Source organism: Rhagoletis zephyria, unplaced genomic scaffold, assembly GCF_001687245.7.
Source record: "Rhagoletis zephyria isolate East Lansing unplaced genomic scaffold, Rhagoletis_zephyria_1.1 Rzeph_scaffold_00800, whole genome shotgun sequence".
NCBI classification, from domain to species: domain Eukaryota; kingdom Metazoa; phylum Arthropoda; class Insecta; order Diptera; family Tephritidae; genus Rhagoletis; species Rhagoletis zephyria.
The window spans coordinates 19,017-35,140 of record NW_016157884.1 but is presented as its reverse complement, the minus strand read 5'-3'; the positions used below and the strand labels follow the sequence as shown (position 1 = coordinate 35,140).

At 36.6% G+C, this 16,124-nt stretch overlaps 1 protein-coding gene across 1 annotated transcript in view; it reads left to right on the top strand.

Annotated features, from left to right (window-relative positions):
- The window catches only part of LOC108361586 (formin-like protein 2), a 52,451-nt gene extending 48,869 nt beyond the window's left edge, over positions 1-3,582 (top strand). Inside the window, exons 2-4 of the mRNA XM_017614227.1 lie at positions 1,733-1,841; positions 1,899-2,029; positions 3,076-3,582. Of these exons, the coding sequence (XP_017469716.1) occupies positions 1,733-1,841; positions 1,899-2,029; positions 3,076-3,533 (698 nt within the window). The 3' untranslated portion in view covers positions 3,534-3,582. The remainder of the gene's footprint in view (positions 1-1,732; positions 1,842-1,898; positions 2,030-3,075) is intronic.
- Positions 3,583-16,124: the final 12,542 nt, after the last annotated feature.

The window sequence follows — 16,124 nt, the reverse complement described above, 5'->3', positions numbered from 1 at the left end:
AATTGGTTAATGCGGTGTCAGCAATTGTGCGGATGCACGTGTGGAGTTGCTGACCGTTGGTAGAAGTCAATTCTGCAGAGCTGTTGTAAACTGTTGCGTTAACTCTTCCCCCTTTAAATATGATCGTCCTCGATCATTAGTAGAATGGTAAGTTGTTGAGATTTACGTATGTTGGAATGTGGTTTGTTTCGCTTGACGGATTGACTTCCAGGCTTGTGCTGGGCTTCACTATTTCTTTTCCCACATATTGGATTTTCACGGATCGTTTCCTTAGGAAAAGAAGAAGTACTATAATTATTAAGAATGCTGCCGTAGTTAGACTTCCGACAGAGAAGGTTGCCTTTTTGAGGGAATTTATTCGATGGGTATTGTTGATATGCAGGTCCTTCAAGGCTTCTAGGGAAAGTAGTCCTATGTGGTCCTTTTCCAACGGGATTGGCGGTAGTATTGCAGGGATGGTTTCGATTGGCTTTATTTCAATATTGCTGAAGGTTTGACTGTTGATTTTAATTGTTGGATTGCATAATAATATCACCTGCGTTCCGTTTACTTCTTGGGATGTCTCGTCGGCTTCTAGTTTGCCGTTGAACTGGTTTAGCAATATTACTCCTGGTTTTATTTCTTCTAGCGTAGGGACGTGATGGCCGTTGGTTGTCGAACATGTTGAGTTTAAACTATGAATTATCCTAGTTACACATAAATCATTATAGTTTCGCATTTATTTTTTATTCCAAACAGTGTATATTTTCCTTTCAATATTTCATTATACTCAGTTTTAATTACAATACTGTTTATCCTTTTTATAGGTCGTATAATAATTCTTCTAAATGTTTCTTTTAATGTTAGAGGTATTTTTTACCATGTATACAATTTTCATATCTTGGCTAAATACATTTACTTTTGACAGTTCTAATGCTTCTTCGGCACTTTTAAATGGTACTTCATCTTCTCTTAATTTACTAATTGACAATTCTATTTTTATATTATGCTTTGCCCATTGAACGGCATACCTTATATTAATTAGCTCTTCCTTAATTAGCCTGATCCTATTTTGCAAATTTATTAAAATTTCCGATAGAACATTGTCGTCCTTCCTTATCGTGTTTAACATTTTGTTTACTATATAAGTTATGTTATTTATGCGTTTCTCGAACAACTGGTTAATTACTATTTGGTTATTGTTGTTCTCATTTAAGCTATTTAAGGTGTTTGTTATTATATTTAAATCTTCATGATCAGGAGATCCGGCTAAGTACTTCCATGCCGATCCCAATATATCAATTGATCTTTTCATCTTATTTACGTTAGAAGGCTTTAGAGTGTTCAAGATTTCAAAGGTTTGGGTGGTTTCATGTTTTATACTATTTTCAGACAGGCAGTTAATCGAGCAATTATCCAAGCTTTCTCAATTAATGCACTAATTAAGATCGATTTGCCATACAAAATTTCAATTAGAAATTGCTCAATTGGTAATTAATTGAATGTTTAATCGAGTAAAAACTCCAATGCAACTCTGTTTGGTAAGTTCGTTTTCTTAGTTTTGGTGTGTTCAGTGTTAAATGACAATCAGCTGTTTGACATAAATTTATTATTTTCTTATTGGAACCAAAACAATCAAAAACCAAAAAAATTTAATTTTAACTGCAGGATGCAGAACAATCTGAATGGTGAGTAAATAAACACCAATGGTTTTGTGTAATGTTTATTAAAAACACATATGTATGTATTTCAGTTCGATTACCTCCAAAACCAAGAAAGAGGAGACTGGCTTGGGAAGAGGATGGCGAAGTGGACATTCTTGATGTGCAGGTGAAGTTAGCGAACTTCACGCAACGCTACAGGTAAGAAGAAATAAAGGAATAATATTCAAAACCACTAAAAATTTAATTCGTTAATAGAAAAGAGAAATTGGCTATGGGACCTTCTGGTGGATCACCCTCAACGTGGCCTTTATACGCAAGGGTGCACCAGATAATCGGTGGATTTAAGGCCAATATGTTTTGCGAGCTGACGCTTGAAAACATCAGCGGTATGTATGCGTTTTTGGAATGTGCCTTACTAAAAGCCGTAATGTGTTTAGTGGAGATATTTGTTTTGTAGCAGAGTGACGCGTCTGTGTACATGCTAGAACTATCAGCTCGTTTAGTTGCAGGTTTAAGTGCGAAGGTACACTTCGATTTTGCACGAGCACAGACATACGGTGGTGCTTCAAAACAAATGTTCCACTAAAACTTAAGTAGATACAAATAACTAAACCGTACCCAGGGTTGGCACCTCATGGATCCGATTGCGTAGTAAAATACCAGAAAAATCGTAGTAAAAAATAGAAAATCGTAGTAAAAGATAAAACTTGGTTATTATTTTAAATTCATATGCATATTTAATGTTTTAAAACAAAAACATAACATTTAAATTTCAATAACATTTGTACTCTTTTTTAAGTTTTGTATTATATTTGTTTCTTTTACAGTGGCGTTTTCTAAATACGAGCTTATAGAACTAAACACTTTTTGCCATTTACCCCAGCACTTTACTTTATTTGAGAATATCGATAATTTGATTTCTACAGAATATTGCAATAAAGCGAACTTAACATTCTGCCTCTGTTGAGCCGCTTTCTATCTTCGTATCCATCTTCGCTATCCATCTTCGTATCCCTCTCACACATTGAATCTTTCTGCCTGTTATGCGAAAATTTGACCGGTTTTGCATATTTATGTTGCATATGTTTTTGGTCAGACGCTTCCTCCACAATTTGTAGTAAAAGTATACATTGAGAACTTGAAGCTATGGCCTGTTTGCCACATATTTGAAGTTATAGTGATTTACAAATGGTTGCTGCCCGTAAGTTGAATGAATTATAAAAAGCGTAGTAAAATAGAATAAAGCGTAGTGGGGTAGCAAGTTTTTAAATTTTTGAAAAATCGTAGCAAATTTACTACGATCGTAGCAAAGTGCCAACGCTGACCGTACCCTATCTTTTTAACTTCGATACAAGCACATATGAACATATGTATTTATTTAATGCTGATTTTTTTTATTTCATTCTTATTTGTTTTTTTTTCTTTTAAACAGAATCCGATATAGCATCCCAGCCATCACCACTGACCCCAATATTGCCGTCATCACTCAGCCCAACATTTTCCTCACCACTGGCATCACCTCTTCCTGCTGTGCCAACCACACCGCTGCCTACACCGTCACCGCCGCTGTCATCACCTCTCACTCCTCTGCCAACCACACCGCTCCCCACACCGTCACCGCCGCTATCATCGCCGTCGTCACCAATGCCTAGCAGCTCAGCTTCTGCGGTTGAGCCTAAAAGAAGGAAAGTAATCGGCACTTTACAAAAGAAAGTATTAGATAAATTTGATGGGTTGTCAGCGGAGATAAGCCAACATATACAGAGGAGTGAGGAAAATGAAAAAGAGTGGATGAAGATAGAGAAAGACAAAGCTGACACACTGAGGGAGATAGCGAATGATAACAAAGAATTAAAAGTTGGCATTTTATCATTTTTAAATAGAAATTAATAACACTGTACAGCACTCGGCTGGGTATTGGACCAAACCAACTTTTTTAAAGAGATTGAGCCATAAGTAAAAAAAAGTTAGTTTTCCGTTTTTCGAAGTTAGCCTTCGAAATCGAGATATGGGCCTTCGAAGTTCGAAATTGGACCTTTGGCAAAAAATTATTTTTAATTATTGCATGTAAAAACCAACAAAAAGTAAAAATACAGACGTGGTCCGCCTTTATATGGTATATAAATTTTTTTGCGAAAACTCATATTACAGGTGCTATAACGGGTCAAAGTCAGATGTTCGAAAAATGAAAAACTTAATATTTCAGACAATTTTGAACCGATTTTAAAAGGATTCACACCGTTGTAAAAGTTATTAAATCCGCTTTCTTTCGATATGCATATTTGTATACTTCGTATATAAAATTTTTAGAAAAAACACATTTAAATGAAAAAATACCTTTTTTTATAAAAAAAAAATATTTTAAACAAAAATATGACTAACCGATTTTTTAAAAATTGGCGTCGTTGTAAAGGTGATTAAATCCCCTTTCTTCTGATATGCATATTTCTAAAAATCGGTTAGTAATTTTTTTGTTCAAAATACTTTTTTATAAAAAAAGTTCTTATTTCCTTTAAATGTGACTTTTCTCAAATTTTTTAGTATAAAGTATACAAATATGCATATCAGAAGAAAGGGGATTTAATCGCCTTTACAACAATATAAATTGTTTGCAATATAAGGAAATTAATTTTTCGAAGACCTGAACTTTGACCCCTTATATAGGTAATATAGGTCTGCACAAAAAAATTGATTTAACATTTAAATAAAAGGAGGACTACGCCTATATTTTTAGGTTTTTAGTTATTTACATACATGCAATAATTTAATATAATTTTTTACCAAAGGTCCTATTTCAAACTTCGAAGGCCCATATCTCGATTTCGGAGGCTAACTTCGAAAAACGGAGAAATCACTTTTTTTTCATATGACTCACAAAAAGTATATACAGTGGACGGTATTTTTATAGATAAATAACAAAAGAAATTTAGCTCGAAAAAAAAAAATGTAAATGAATTAAATTAACAAATAAAAATTGTACTCACTAAAATAATTGCATAATCCTTGCCTTATTTCTTCAGCTGAGGGTTGATTGTCTCCAACTATAGTAACATATTCAGGATTTTCGAGATTTCTGTTCACTTCTTGCAATCTCTCCAACCACATGTCATTTATAGTGTCGTTCATTTCATTTAAATAATTGTGCAAGACGCAGCAGGCTCTAATAATGATGGGTGCCTTCCCAATACGGTTGTCTAAACCTTTTCCAACACGACGGAATCGTCCTTTCAAGTGGCCAAATGCATTCTCAACTACTCTTCTGCACTTTGAAAGCTTATAATTATAGAGTTTTTGTGTTTCAGTTAAGGCCATTGAAAACGCGTATGGCTTCATTAAGGAGGTGGAAAACCGAAACGCAGAATCTCCAATAATGCATATAGGCATTTGTACTCCACCTATTTCTTTCTTACTGACCTTCAGTAATTCGTTCTCCTCCATTACTCGCTTCATTAACGATGCATTATATATCTGCGAATCATTGCATCGTCCAGGAGCACCAATGTTCTTAATTATTATTTGCTCCTGCTCTGTTTCTTGTAGGGTTTGTGTAAAACGAATTTTAATGTTCCCAAAATGAAGTGGATATATCTCCTGAATTTTGCCCATCAAACTTTCTGTCGTGTACAGTCCGTTGAGTAATCCTGGGTCAAGATGTCGTTTGAATATGTCTATAATGTCTTGTGTCGAGTAGTTTTGTTTTGTAATCGTGTGCCTGTGAAAGCTAGGAAATGGTATTTGAAATGTATAGTTATCTTCGTCGCCGAATAACAGGAATAATTGATTTTTGGAAGCATTTATTGGTGCTTCAGTGGCTGGGATGAGTTGATGAGCGGAACTTTCGTCGCTATGGTCAGTGGTTGTCAGGACATTAATCTCAGTCTGTGGGGGTCTAGAGAGTGCGTCTTCTACGACGTTCGTTCTACCTGGTTTGTATTTCATCTCGTAGTTGTATTCTTCGAGGATACACTTTGTTACTCAATGCAAAAGTGAGCGGTTGGTGATCTGTGAAAATTACAACTTTCGCTGATCCATACAAATAGTTTTTAAGCATTTCTTTTTCGTTTTCTGCATAGCTCTCCTCGGTTTTATTTAGTGATCGGCATATAAAGGTTATTGGTTTACCTGCTTGCTCGAGGACGGCTCCTAGAGCGTAGTTGGATGCATCGGTGGTAAGATGAAAATCCTGCTTGAAGTTTGGGTAGGCTAGCACGACTTCCTTTGATATAAATGAAGATTTAATTCTATTGAACGCCTCTAAGGCGTTTTTATCGAGCACTACGAACTTTTTGCTTGAGGAATTTTTGGACACGCGTCCATCTTCCCCTCTCAAAAGCGATGTCAGAGGTTTCGCTAACTTGGCGTAATCTCTGATAAAGCGTCGATAATAGCCTGATAGACCAAGAAAAGCCCTCAAGTCCTTTAGTGTTTTTGGACATGGAAATTCTTGAATTGCTTTTACTTTAGTGGGATTAGTTTTTATGCCTGTTTGTGATACAATGAAAGCTGTCTTCTCAATGTCGGATTCCTNATGAAATCTAGGAATTCGACTTCTCTACGGAAAAACTCGCACTTGTCGAACTGGACCTTCATGTTTGCCTTTTCTAGTGTGGGAAAAATTTGTTCGACATGTTGAAGGTGGCTTTGCTCATCCTTGCCAAATACTATGATGTCATCTATATACACGTAACATATTTTACCAATGTGTTCCTTCAAGATGTCATCGAGCGCTCGTTGGAAGATAGCGGGTGCGTTTTTAAGTCCGAACGGAAGTCGAGTGGATTCGTATTTACCGTTATTAATTGAAAAAGCTGTCTTCTCAATGTCGGATTCCTTCAGAGGAATCTGATGGAAGCCACTCTTTAAACCAAGAACAGAAAAATATGTGTTGTTTCTCAGTTGCGAGATCACCTCGTTGATTTCCGGGATTGGGTATTTATCGGCTATGGTTAGGGTGTTTAATTTCCTATAATCAATTACCAGTCTGTATTTTTTTTGTCCAGACGCGTCTAACTTCTTAGATACAACCCACACGGGCGAGTTGTAGGGTGAACGGGATGGCCTAATAATTCCATCTTTTAATAGATTTTCTATTTCTTGTTTCACAAAGTCTCTCATTGCTAGGGGGTAAGGATAATATTTGGTGTATACTGGGGTGTCTGAAGAGGTTCTAATTTCCCCTACTACAGTAGTGGTGTAGGTGAGTTTCTCATCTGGTTCGGTAAATAGGTGCGGATATTTGTTTGTGAGACGGTCAATATGTCGTTTTTGCGTTTCTGTCATGTGGTCGGTCCTTACGTCAATTTTGTTGACCGATGGTGAAGGTTGTTGCTTAATTTTTATTTTTATGCCATTGCCAAATGTGAGGGAGTCGTTGTGGATGTTTATGGTGGCACGAAGCTCTTTAAGACTATCGTTTCCAATTATGCCGTCAAAGGATTTTAGGGTGGGGAGCAAAAAGAATTTTAAATTCGTGCCCTTTCTGCCAAATAGATTAATAACTGTGTGGTGGATAATTTGTATCTGTCCGGCTATGGAATTTGCAAAAAATGGTTGGTCATTGGGAATTCGTTTTGACATGAGGCAGGGTTGGATGTAATTTTTGCTCGAACCGGTATCGATGAGTATTTTCAGAATTTTTCCGTTCTTCGTTCTGCACTCTACATACGGCAACGAAGAACTGTTCATTCTAAAAAATGAATATCGATATGGTCTTGAACGTCTTGTGATGGATTTTGTTCAGCGTATTCCTGAACTGATTGTGCACCTTCTTCTTTGGCAATTTTTGCTTTATACTCTTCCGCTGTTGGATACCAATCCTGTTGATCTTGCGGATAATATTGGTCTTGTTGGTCCTGTAAATATTATTGGTCTTCTTGAGTACCTGCCTCAATGTGGAAGTTCCTCTGTTGCTTCAGAGGCACTTGTTGGGAAAAGTTGGATGGTCTTTTCCCGGCCTAGTTATTAAGTGGTGGCCTATTTATGTAGTTGACCGCTTTTGAATGCAAGGAGCGGTCGACATCCATTGGCTCTGGACGTGGAAGTTGCGGCTTAGCGGGGGGTTGAGCCGGAGCCCTATAATTTGGCGAATTACGGTAATTAAGAGTGGGTTGTGGGCGTTGGTGAGCCATAAAATTATGTGGAGGCACGTATGGTCTTGGAATGTACGCCAGTTGTGGGTAGAATTCGTTACTTATTTTTCTGGGTGGAATAGGTGGCCGCAGATCTTGGGTTTTCTTAACTTGGCCATTATTATTCAGCGCGTAGTTTGAACGGAAGTTTTGGTTCTCCAGTTTTAAGCATAAGTGGAGAGCCTGAGGAAGATCTACCGGTTCTCTCATGCCAAGAAGTCTCGGCAAGTCACCGTTTAGTCCTCGAATAAAGGTGTCGAGGGCTTTGTCCCGGTAGGTCCGTGTAAGCAAATGCATGGATTCTGCACCTACCTCCGAGTTTGTTGAGAATAAGTGACAGGTGTGAATACACCTTTTGGTAAAATTCTTGAACAGTGAGGTTGCCCTGCACTAATGCGGTCATCTGGTACTCTAGAGTTCCCAAATCTCGTTTATTTGCGTAGTGGAGGGTAAGGCATCTCGAAATAGCCTTCCAATCCAGCGGTGTATTATAAGATTCGAGGGCAATATCGGCGTTGTCCACGATTTTATTTCGTATAACATTAAGGATGCCATAATATTTTGGCGTTCCTTTTTGTGGCTCATAGATCTGCAATATTCTATCTACGCTTTTTTTCCAGGAGCTAAACTCTCCCGGATTGCCTGAGAATTCCCGTATTCATCCCACAACCTCCGGAATTTTGTCTAGTTCCGTTATATTTTTCGCTAGGGTCGAGTCTATGGTCACGTCCGTAATATTTGTAAAATTTGCGTTGGGGTTGAGGGCGGCTTGCACTAGGTTTCGTCCTTCTTGTCTTAATATATTAGTCACCACGCCAGTTATTATATTCGTTAGTTGTTCCATATTAATTTCGTTAGGGTTATGGGTAACTTGTTGGGAAGGGGCTGTGGGAGGCGTATTTAGCAATGGGGGTCGAACGAGGTTCTTAAGATTTGCCATAACTAATTTTTATTTATTTTATTAATGTGTCCTTATCCTCTGGAGGGTCCCTTTGGTGGTTAATCGCAGAGTTGGACTGTTGTTATAAGCTGGAGGGTCCCCCCGAAGGTGGTGAATCGCAGCTTTAGATTTTTATCAGTTATTGGCTGTACAAGCCTTAGTTATTTTTTGTTTGTAGTTTAAAATTCTCTGGAGGGTCCCTTGGGTGGTGAATCGCAGAGATTTTTTTTTTTTATAAGCTGGAGGGTCCCCCCGAAGGTGGTGAATCGCAGCTTTCAATTTGTATCAGTTATTGGATGTACAAGCCCGATATTATTTAGATATTATTTAGGGTAAGTAAACTTCAACAAAGTTTTAATCTGAAATTAATTGATTGCAGTTCAAAAATTTTCTCCTTTTCCTTTTTCACTTCTCACTCTTATATTATAAAATTTTTTTTGAATATTTTCATGTGTAAATGCGAGAAAAAAAAATTTCTTCAAATATCTTGTTAAATTTCTCTTTAAAATTCACTTAAATTATTTTCGTTTGCAAAAGTTTATGATTTTATTAATTTTCTTTTTTCAAATTCCTTAAAATTTTTTTCCAATACTTAATTACTAATCAACTTGTTTTAATTCTTACTTCCTAGCACCTCCTGGCGACGGGTAGATGTCCTTTTCGCTGCTCTACTCGGGTACCCTCGATGCGCACGAATGAAAGTGTGCGTTACTATCCTACCGGATTCCAACGCTGATATGTGGTTTGGCACCAGTTAAGTTGCTTGTCCTCCTAACGGTCCTTCGGCTGTTGTTGACAGGCGACTTGTCCGTTTATTTTCACGTTTTTTCCGCACGGCAACACTCGGATTTTACCGCGACGCGGTGGCACTCGGCTGTCCTTGCAGGCAACTTTTGCCAATAACGTACTTAAACCGACACGCGAACTTAAACTGGTCCCTGCTCGGGCGCCAGTTAAGTTATTTTATTAAATAACGGATTTTTAAAAAAGTGTGTGGACTCGCGTCCATCACGTCTTTATTAATTGAGTCTAAACTTAGAACTAAATACAATTGGTTTCTTAACATTAAATTAAACCTACTATCGACCATCAGTCACGTTGCACTTGCATATGCACTATTTCCGAATATTGCCCAATCGTTGTTGTGCCAATTATTATTGCTGATCGAATAACAAATTGGTTAATGCGGTGTCAGCAATTGTGCGGATGTGCGTGTGGAATTGCTGACCGTTGGTAGAAGTCAATTCTGCAGAGCTGTTGTAAACTGTTGCGTTAACTTATATAAGTGTCCGCATATATTTTTTCTCGTCACTTGCTCTGTCGCTTCACTGCAGCAAAACCAAGTTGTTGGGAAAACCCTGACGAGATGCGTACAATTGAAACCATGGGTTTGAAGATAGCGCAAATTGATGTGAAAATTTCAATTTCATATTAGATATATTTATGTATGCATGTACATATGTACATATGTAAAAATGTAGTTTCGATTTAAAAAAATCGGATAAAGGTTTTCTTTCGCCATTCATACACCTCTAATTTTAGTATTTATTAAAAAAAACTCAATGAAATTCAAAAACTATCTCTTGCATTTGGTTTTACTCAATACCGATTTGAGCTGTCGCACAGTGTTATCAAAAAAAAGCTATCAATCGGTAGGTTCAGAAGGCGCAGCAATTGAGCGCAACCGTTGCTAAAAAAAATCAGTGATCGTTATGCGTCTTCTGAACGACTTCATACATTAGCTGTCAAATTCAACTCTCAAAGGTACACACCAACATGTTGTCTGAAATGATCAGAAAAATATTACGGTCATCTAACACGCAACTATTCAGTTGATCAGAAGTACGCAACAATGCGTTCTGAAGGTGCAATCGTACCAATTACAGAGCTGTTGCGCCTTCGGAACGTGCCCAATGAAAAAATTCATATAAAATTACGCACAATAAATGGAAAATAAATTTGCTTCTATAAAAAAATTCTTAAATCAGTATGCAGCTCTTAAGAAAAAAATGCTCATACATCTCGTCGCTACCATGTCCAACTATCGAATGTGAAAATCGGCACTTTTCAAAATTTTGATTTGCAACTAATAATTTTATTTCGTATAGCAGCATTGCTTAAGTTGTTGTTTTTGACAACTTATTTGTTGGTTAATGAGTGCAAATAGTTTTATAGAAAATTAGAAACGAGAAATAATACTTTCATAAAAATATAAGTACATATGTACATAGATTTAAAAAGCTGCTTGAATACAAGTTTTATGAAAATGTCACATTAAACAACTGTCTAAATCTACGTTATTTTTTATGCATAAATAAGGCCGTAAACATTTCCTTACATCGTCAATTTCCATATTCTATTTTTACTTTTTCAATTTCACTGACTAGCGCCGCAAACGATATCAACTAGTAGGCTAACAACCAGAATTGAAGTTTAATACGCAAGTACTGAGTCAAACCACGCCAACTGTGTCAATGAATTTCCATTGATTTTCTGGAAAGTGAAGACAGTTGTGGGAATCTGTAGATAATTATAGAACAAAAATACACTTTGGACGGTTTTTCGAAATTGCAATCCGTTTTTGTTTTTTTTGGTATTATAAGAATATTGCAGTTTTTGAGAAAAAAATTCGTAACTCGCGACCCATTTGATGAAATTTGATGAAATTTTTTTTGAGAGCTGTTGAAGCTTTTCCCTTTACAATAGAAAGATTTGCAGAATAAAATCTGCAAAACAATTAATTCTTTAATAACAATAATTTAAACAATTGCAATTATTTACATATTCTAGGCCCGCGATTGCAGTGAAATTTTGGCACAATATACTCTAAACTCTTTTTTTGAAGTTCCAAAAAGAAAAAAATGGTATTTCCAATTTTGACAGTCGCTATCGATTTTTTCGTACCTTTAAGCGTTGAGTAGCTATTTTAATTTAAGCTTGTGTAAGTGATAGCATTTTTATGTTAATTAATGATTAATTATACAAGTACGTAAATTATTTAACGTGTAAATGCTATAACTCACACAAGCTTAAATGAAAATAGCTATTTTCTCAACTCTTAAAGGTGGCAAAAAAATCGATAGCGACCGTCAAAATTGGAAAGACCAATTTTGTCTTTTTGGAACTTAAAAACAAGAGTTTAGAGTATATTGTGCCAAAATCTCACTGCAATCGCGGGCCTAGAATATATAAACAATTGCAATTGTTTAAATTATTGTTATTAAAGAATTAATTGTTTTGCAAATTTTATTCTGCAAATCATTCTATTGTAAAGGGAAAAGCTTCAGCAGCTCTTTCTCTTTCAGCTACTCTCAAAAAAAATTTCATCAAATGGGTCGCGAGTTACGAATTTTTGTCTCAAAAATTGCAATATTCTTATAATACCAAAAGAAAAAACAAAAACGAAGTGCAATTTCGAAAACCGTCCAAATTGTATTTTTGTTCTATAATTATCTACAGATTCTCATAATTGTCTTCACTTTCCAGAAAATCAATGGAAATTCATTGACACAGTTGGCGTGGTTTGACTCTACTACAAGTATACAGAGAGTAGATTTGCTACTCCCTTTTGGCAGCAGCAAATATCTCTCGTACGCGATGAGAGAAAGTAGAGTATCCACTTTGGTGGAGTAATAGCAAGTACGTCAAGTATTTACTCTCTCAACGCCAAGTAGTGTATGTATATAGGAATACTTATTGAACGAAATGCTGCAAATACACTTGCGCTGGACTTTAATACATATCTTACACATTTTAAAGTATAATACGTACTAGTAAATATTTAAAAACAAACCTTTATTGCTTAAAAATTTAGCACTTGCAAATAGCTGTTTGCAAAAGTCGTTCCGAATATGGCTTTCATAAAATTTGGCAATTTTCGATGAAAAAACTCCCCATTTTGAAAGCAGCAAATGACCCTTTGATGGGTATAAAATATCAAAATCAATGTTGATCTCAAAAATTATTGTTGGAGGTAAAACATATTATTTGTGTAAATACATACACTCCGTGTCATAATTATAAGCGCCCCACATATTGACAGGCTAAAACAATTTGGTTTTTGCTTTTAACTCTAGTTATTATGTATCCATTTAATTAAGACACGGGAGTTACTATGTATGGATAGCAAATGAACATACCAGTTCTGGAGCCTTGGCGTGGGACGGCTTGGACCAGGCTAAAAAAAATCATAATTTTCCAGTTCTCTTAAGTCACTTTGACGCAATTGAAAGGTCTTTTTCCATTTGTCACATACATCGTCCCAGTTTGAGCTGTCTCTATTTAGTGAGGTCTTTAAAGCAACAGCAATTGACATATCGAATTCCACCGGTTGAACAGGTTCAGTACAGCTTTTCGTTTTGGAAATAATCGTCTGTTGGCATAAATCCTCTTTTCGTCTCTTGCCTGCCTTGTTTTTGTATTTAACAAACAATTTTCCACTAGCCTTATTTTTCTCTTTTCGAGGTATGTAATAAAAATCCTATAAATAAAAATATAAAATTTTATAATGAACTAGCAGAGCACCCGACGTCGTTCGGGGTAAACAAATAAAAATATAAAACAGTAATACAAATACTCAGTCCAGCATAATTTAAAGGACACAAACTATTTTCTTTGTTTACATTAAAGAATTCTTATGAGCCATACTTTTAGCTTTATCGTGCTTTAACTAATGTATATTGATCATAATTTGTACTACATATCTTGTTCCATTATTAATATTAGGTGGATTAAGGTAACGATCAAATTTCTAAATTAAAATTAGTGGACTACGGTACATTCCATTTAGCTGCCTATTCGCTTGGCTGTTTTAGTATAGCTGCACATTTCTGGTAAAATGCTTAATTCGGAAGGAGTTTTATTTATTGTGTATGAATCTTTTTCATTTAACAGCATCGCGGGATTAAAAAACGATCTAATCTTTTCATTTCAAAATACTCTAAAGACGGTAAGGTTTCAAAAAAAAAAAACAGTTTTAAATATCCCGGTTATCTAATAGATGAGTACATATAGTTATATACATTACTCTGAACACCTCCCATAGATACCCATGTCTGAGTACCAAATTTGAAGTTCATGTGACTTATGGTTCCGAAGTTATAGCTGATAAAGGATTCCACGCCTATAGGACGTGCCATGCCCCCTTTTACAAACTCATTTATTTATGCCCTCATATAAGCACCTACTATTGATATCTCTTCATACAAAATTTCAAGTTCATGGAACTTATGGTTCCGAAGTTATAGCTGATAAAGGATTCCACGCCTATAGGACGTGCCATGCCCCCTTTTACAAACTCATTTATTTATGCCCTCATATAAGCACCTACTATTGATATCTCTTCATACAAAATTTCAAGTTCATGGAACTTATGGTTCCGAAGTTATAGCTGATAAAGGATTCCACGCCTATAGGACGTGCCATGCCCCCTTTTACAAACTCATTTATTTATGCCCTCATATAAGCACCTACTATTGATATCTCTTCATACAAAATTTCAAGTTCATGGAACTTATGGTTCCGAAGTTATGGCTGATGAAAAATTCCACGCCTATGGGATGTGCCACGTCCCTTTTTACAAACTCGTTTATATATATCCTCTTATAAGCACCTACCATTGATATGTCTGCATACCAAATTTCAAGTTCGTGGGACCTATGGTTCCGAATTTGTGGCTGATAAAAAATTCCACGCCAATGCGATGGGCCACGCCCACTTTTCAAACTCGCTTTTACGTATCCTTCTATAAGCACCTACCACTGGTATGTCTGCATACCAAATTTCAAGTTCGTGGGACTTATGGTTCCGAAGTTATAGCTGATAAAAAATTCCGTGCCTATGGGATGTGCCACGCCCCCTTTTACAAACACATTTATACGTACCCTTCTAAAAGCATACCAAATTTCAAGTTTGTTGGATTTAATGTTCCGCCTATGGGATGTGCGACGCCCCCTTTTACAAACTCGTTTATACATACCCTCTTAAAAGCACCTACCATTGAAACGTCTGCATACCAAATTTCAAGCTCGTGAGACTTATGGTTCCGAAGTTATAGCTGATAAAAAATTCCGTGCCTATGGGATGTGCCACGCCCCCTTTTACAAACACATTTATACGTACCCTTCTAAAAGCATACCAAATTTCAAGTTTGTTGGATTTAATGTTCCGCCTATGGGATGTGCGACGCCCCCTTTTACAAACTCGTTTATACATACCCTCTTAAAAGCACCTACCATTGAAACGTCTGCATACCAAATTTCAAGCTCGTGAGACTTATGGTTCCGAAGTTATAGCCAATAAAAAATTCCGCGCCTATGGGATGTGCCACGCCACCTTTAACAAACTCCTTTATATGTGCCCTCCTATAAGCACTTACCATTGATATGTCTGCATACCGAATTTCAAGGTCGTGGGACTTAAGGTTCCGAAGTTATAGCTGATAAAATATTCCGGGCCTATGGGATGTGCCGCGCCCCCTTTTACAAACACATTTATATATACCCTCGTATGAGCACCTACCATTGATGTGTCTGCATACCGAATTTCAAGTTCGTGTGACTTATGGTTCCGAAGTTATAGTTAATAAAAAATTCCGCGCCTATGGGATGTGCCACGCCCCCTTTTACAAACACGCTTATACAATCCCTCCTATAAGTACCTACCATTGATATGTCTGGATATCAAATTTCAAGTTCGTGTGACTTATGGTTCCGAAGTTATAGTTAATAAAAAATTCCGCGCCTATGGGATGTGCTACGCCCCCTTTTACAAACACGCTTATACAATCCCTCCTATAAGTACCTACCATTGATATGTCTGGATATCAAATTTCAAGTTCGTGTGACTTATGGTTCCGAAGTTATAGTTGATAAAAAATTCCGCGCAAATGGGATGTGCCACGCCCCCTTTTACAAACACGCTTATACAATCCCTCCTATAAGTACCTACCATTGATATGTCTGGATATCAAATTTCAAGTTCGTGTGACTTATGGTTCCGAAGTTATAGTTGATAAAAAATTCCGCGCAAATGGGATGTGCCACGCCCCCTTTTACAAATATGTATATATATACGCTCGTATAATAATATCCCAACGGTTTTTACCCTCCATTCCCGCCCATCTGCACGAGAGGCGCAGTCCGCATGACGTACGGAACCAATATTTTAAATTTTTGTGCCGAGTCACGATAGGCAGGAGTTTGTTAAGTGTCGAGATCTAAAACTGTTCAGCTACAGAACTAAATTCATCAGCTGATTTTATGTATTTATGTCAATAATTCACTTATTGAGAGAGGAGAGTATCGCTTTCTTAATGCTGAAAAGCGGATCTGATATATCAAACGTGCTGGAATGAGAGTTAAAATCCTGGCATAAGCAACGGAGTGGGTCGTGCAATTCAAAATTGGTTTTACA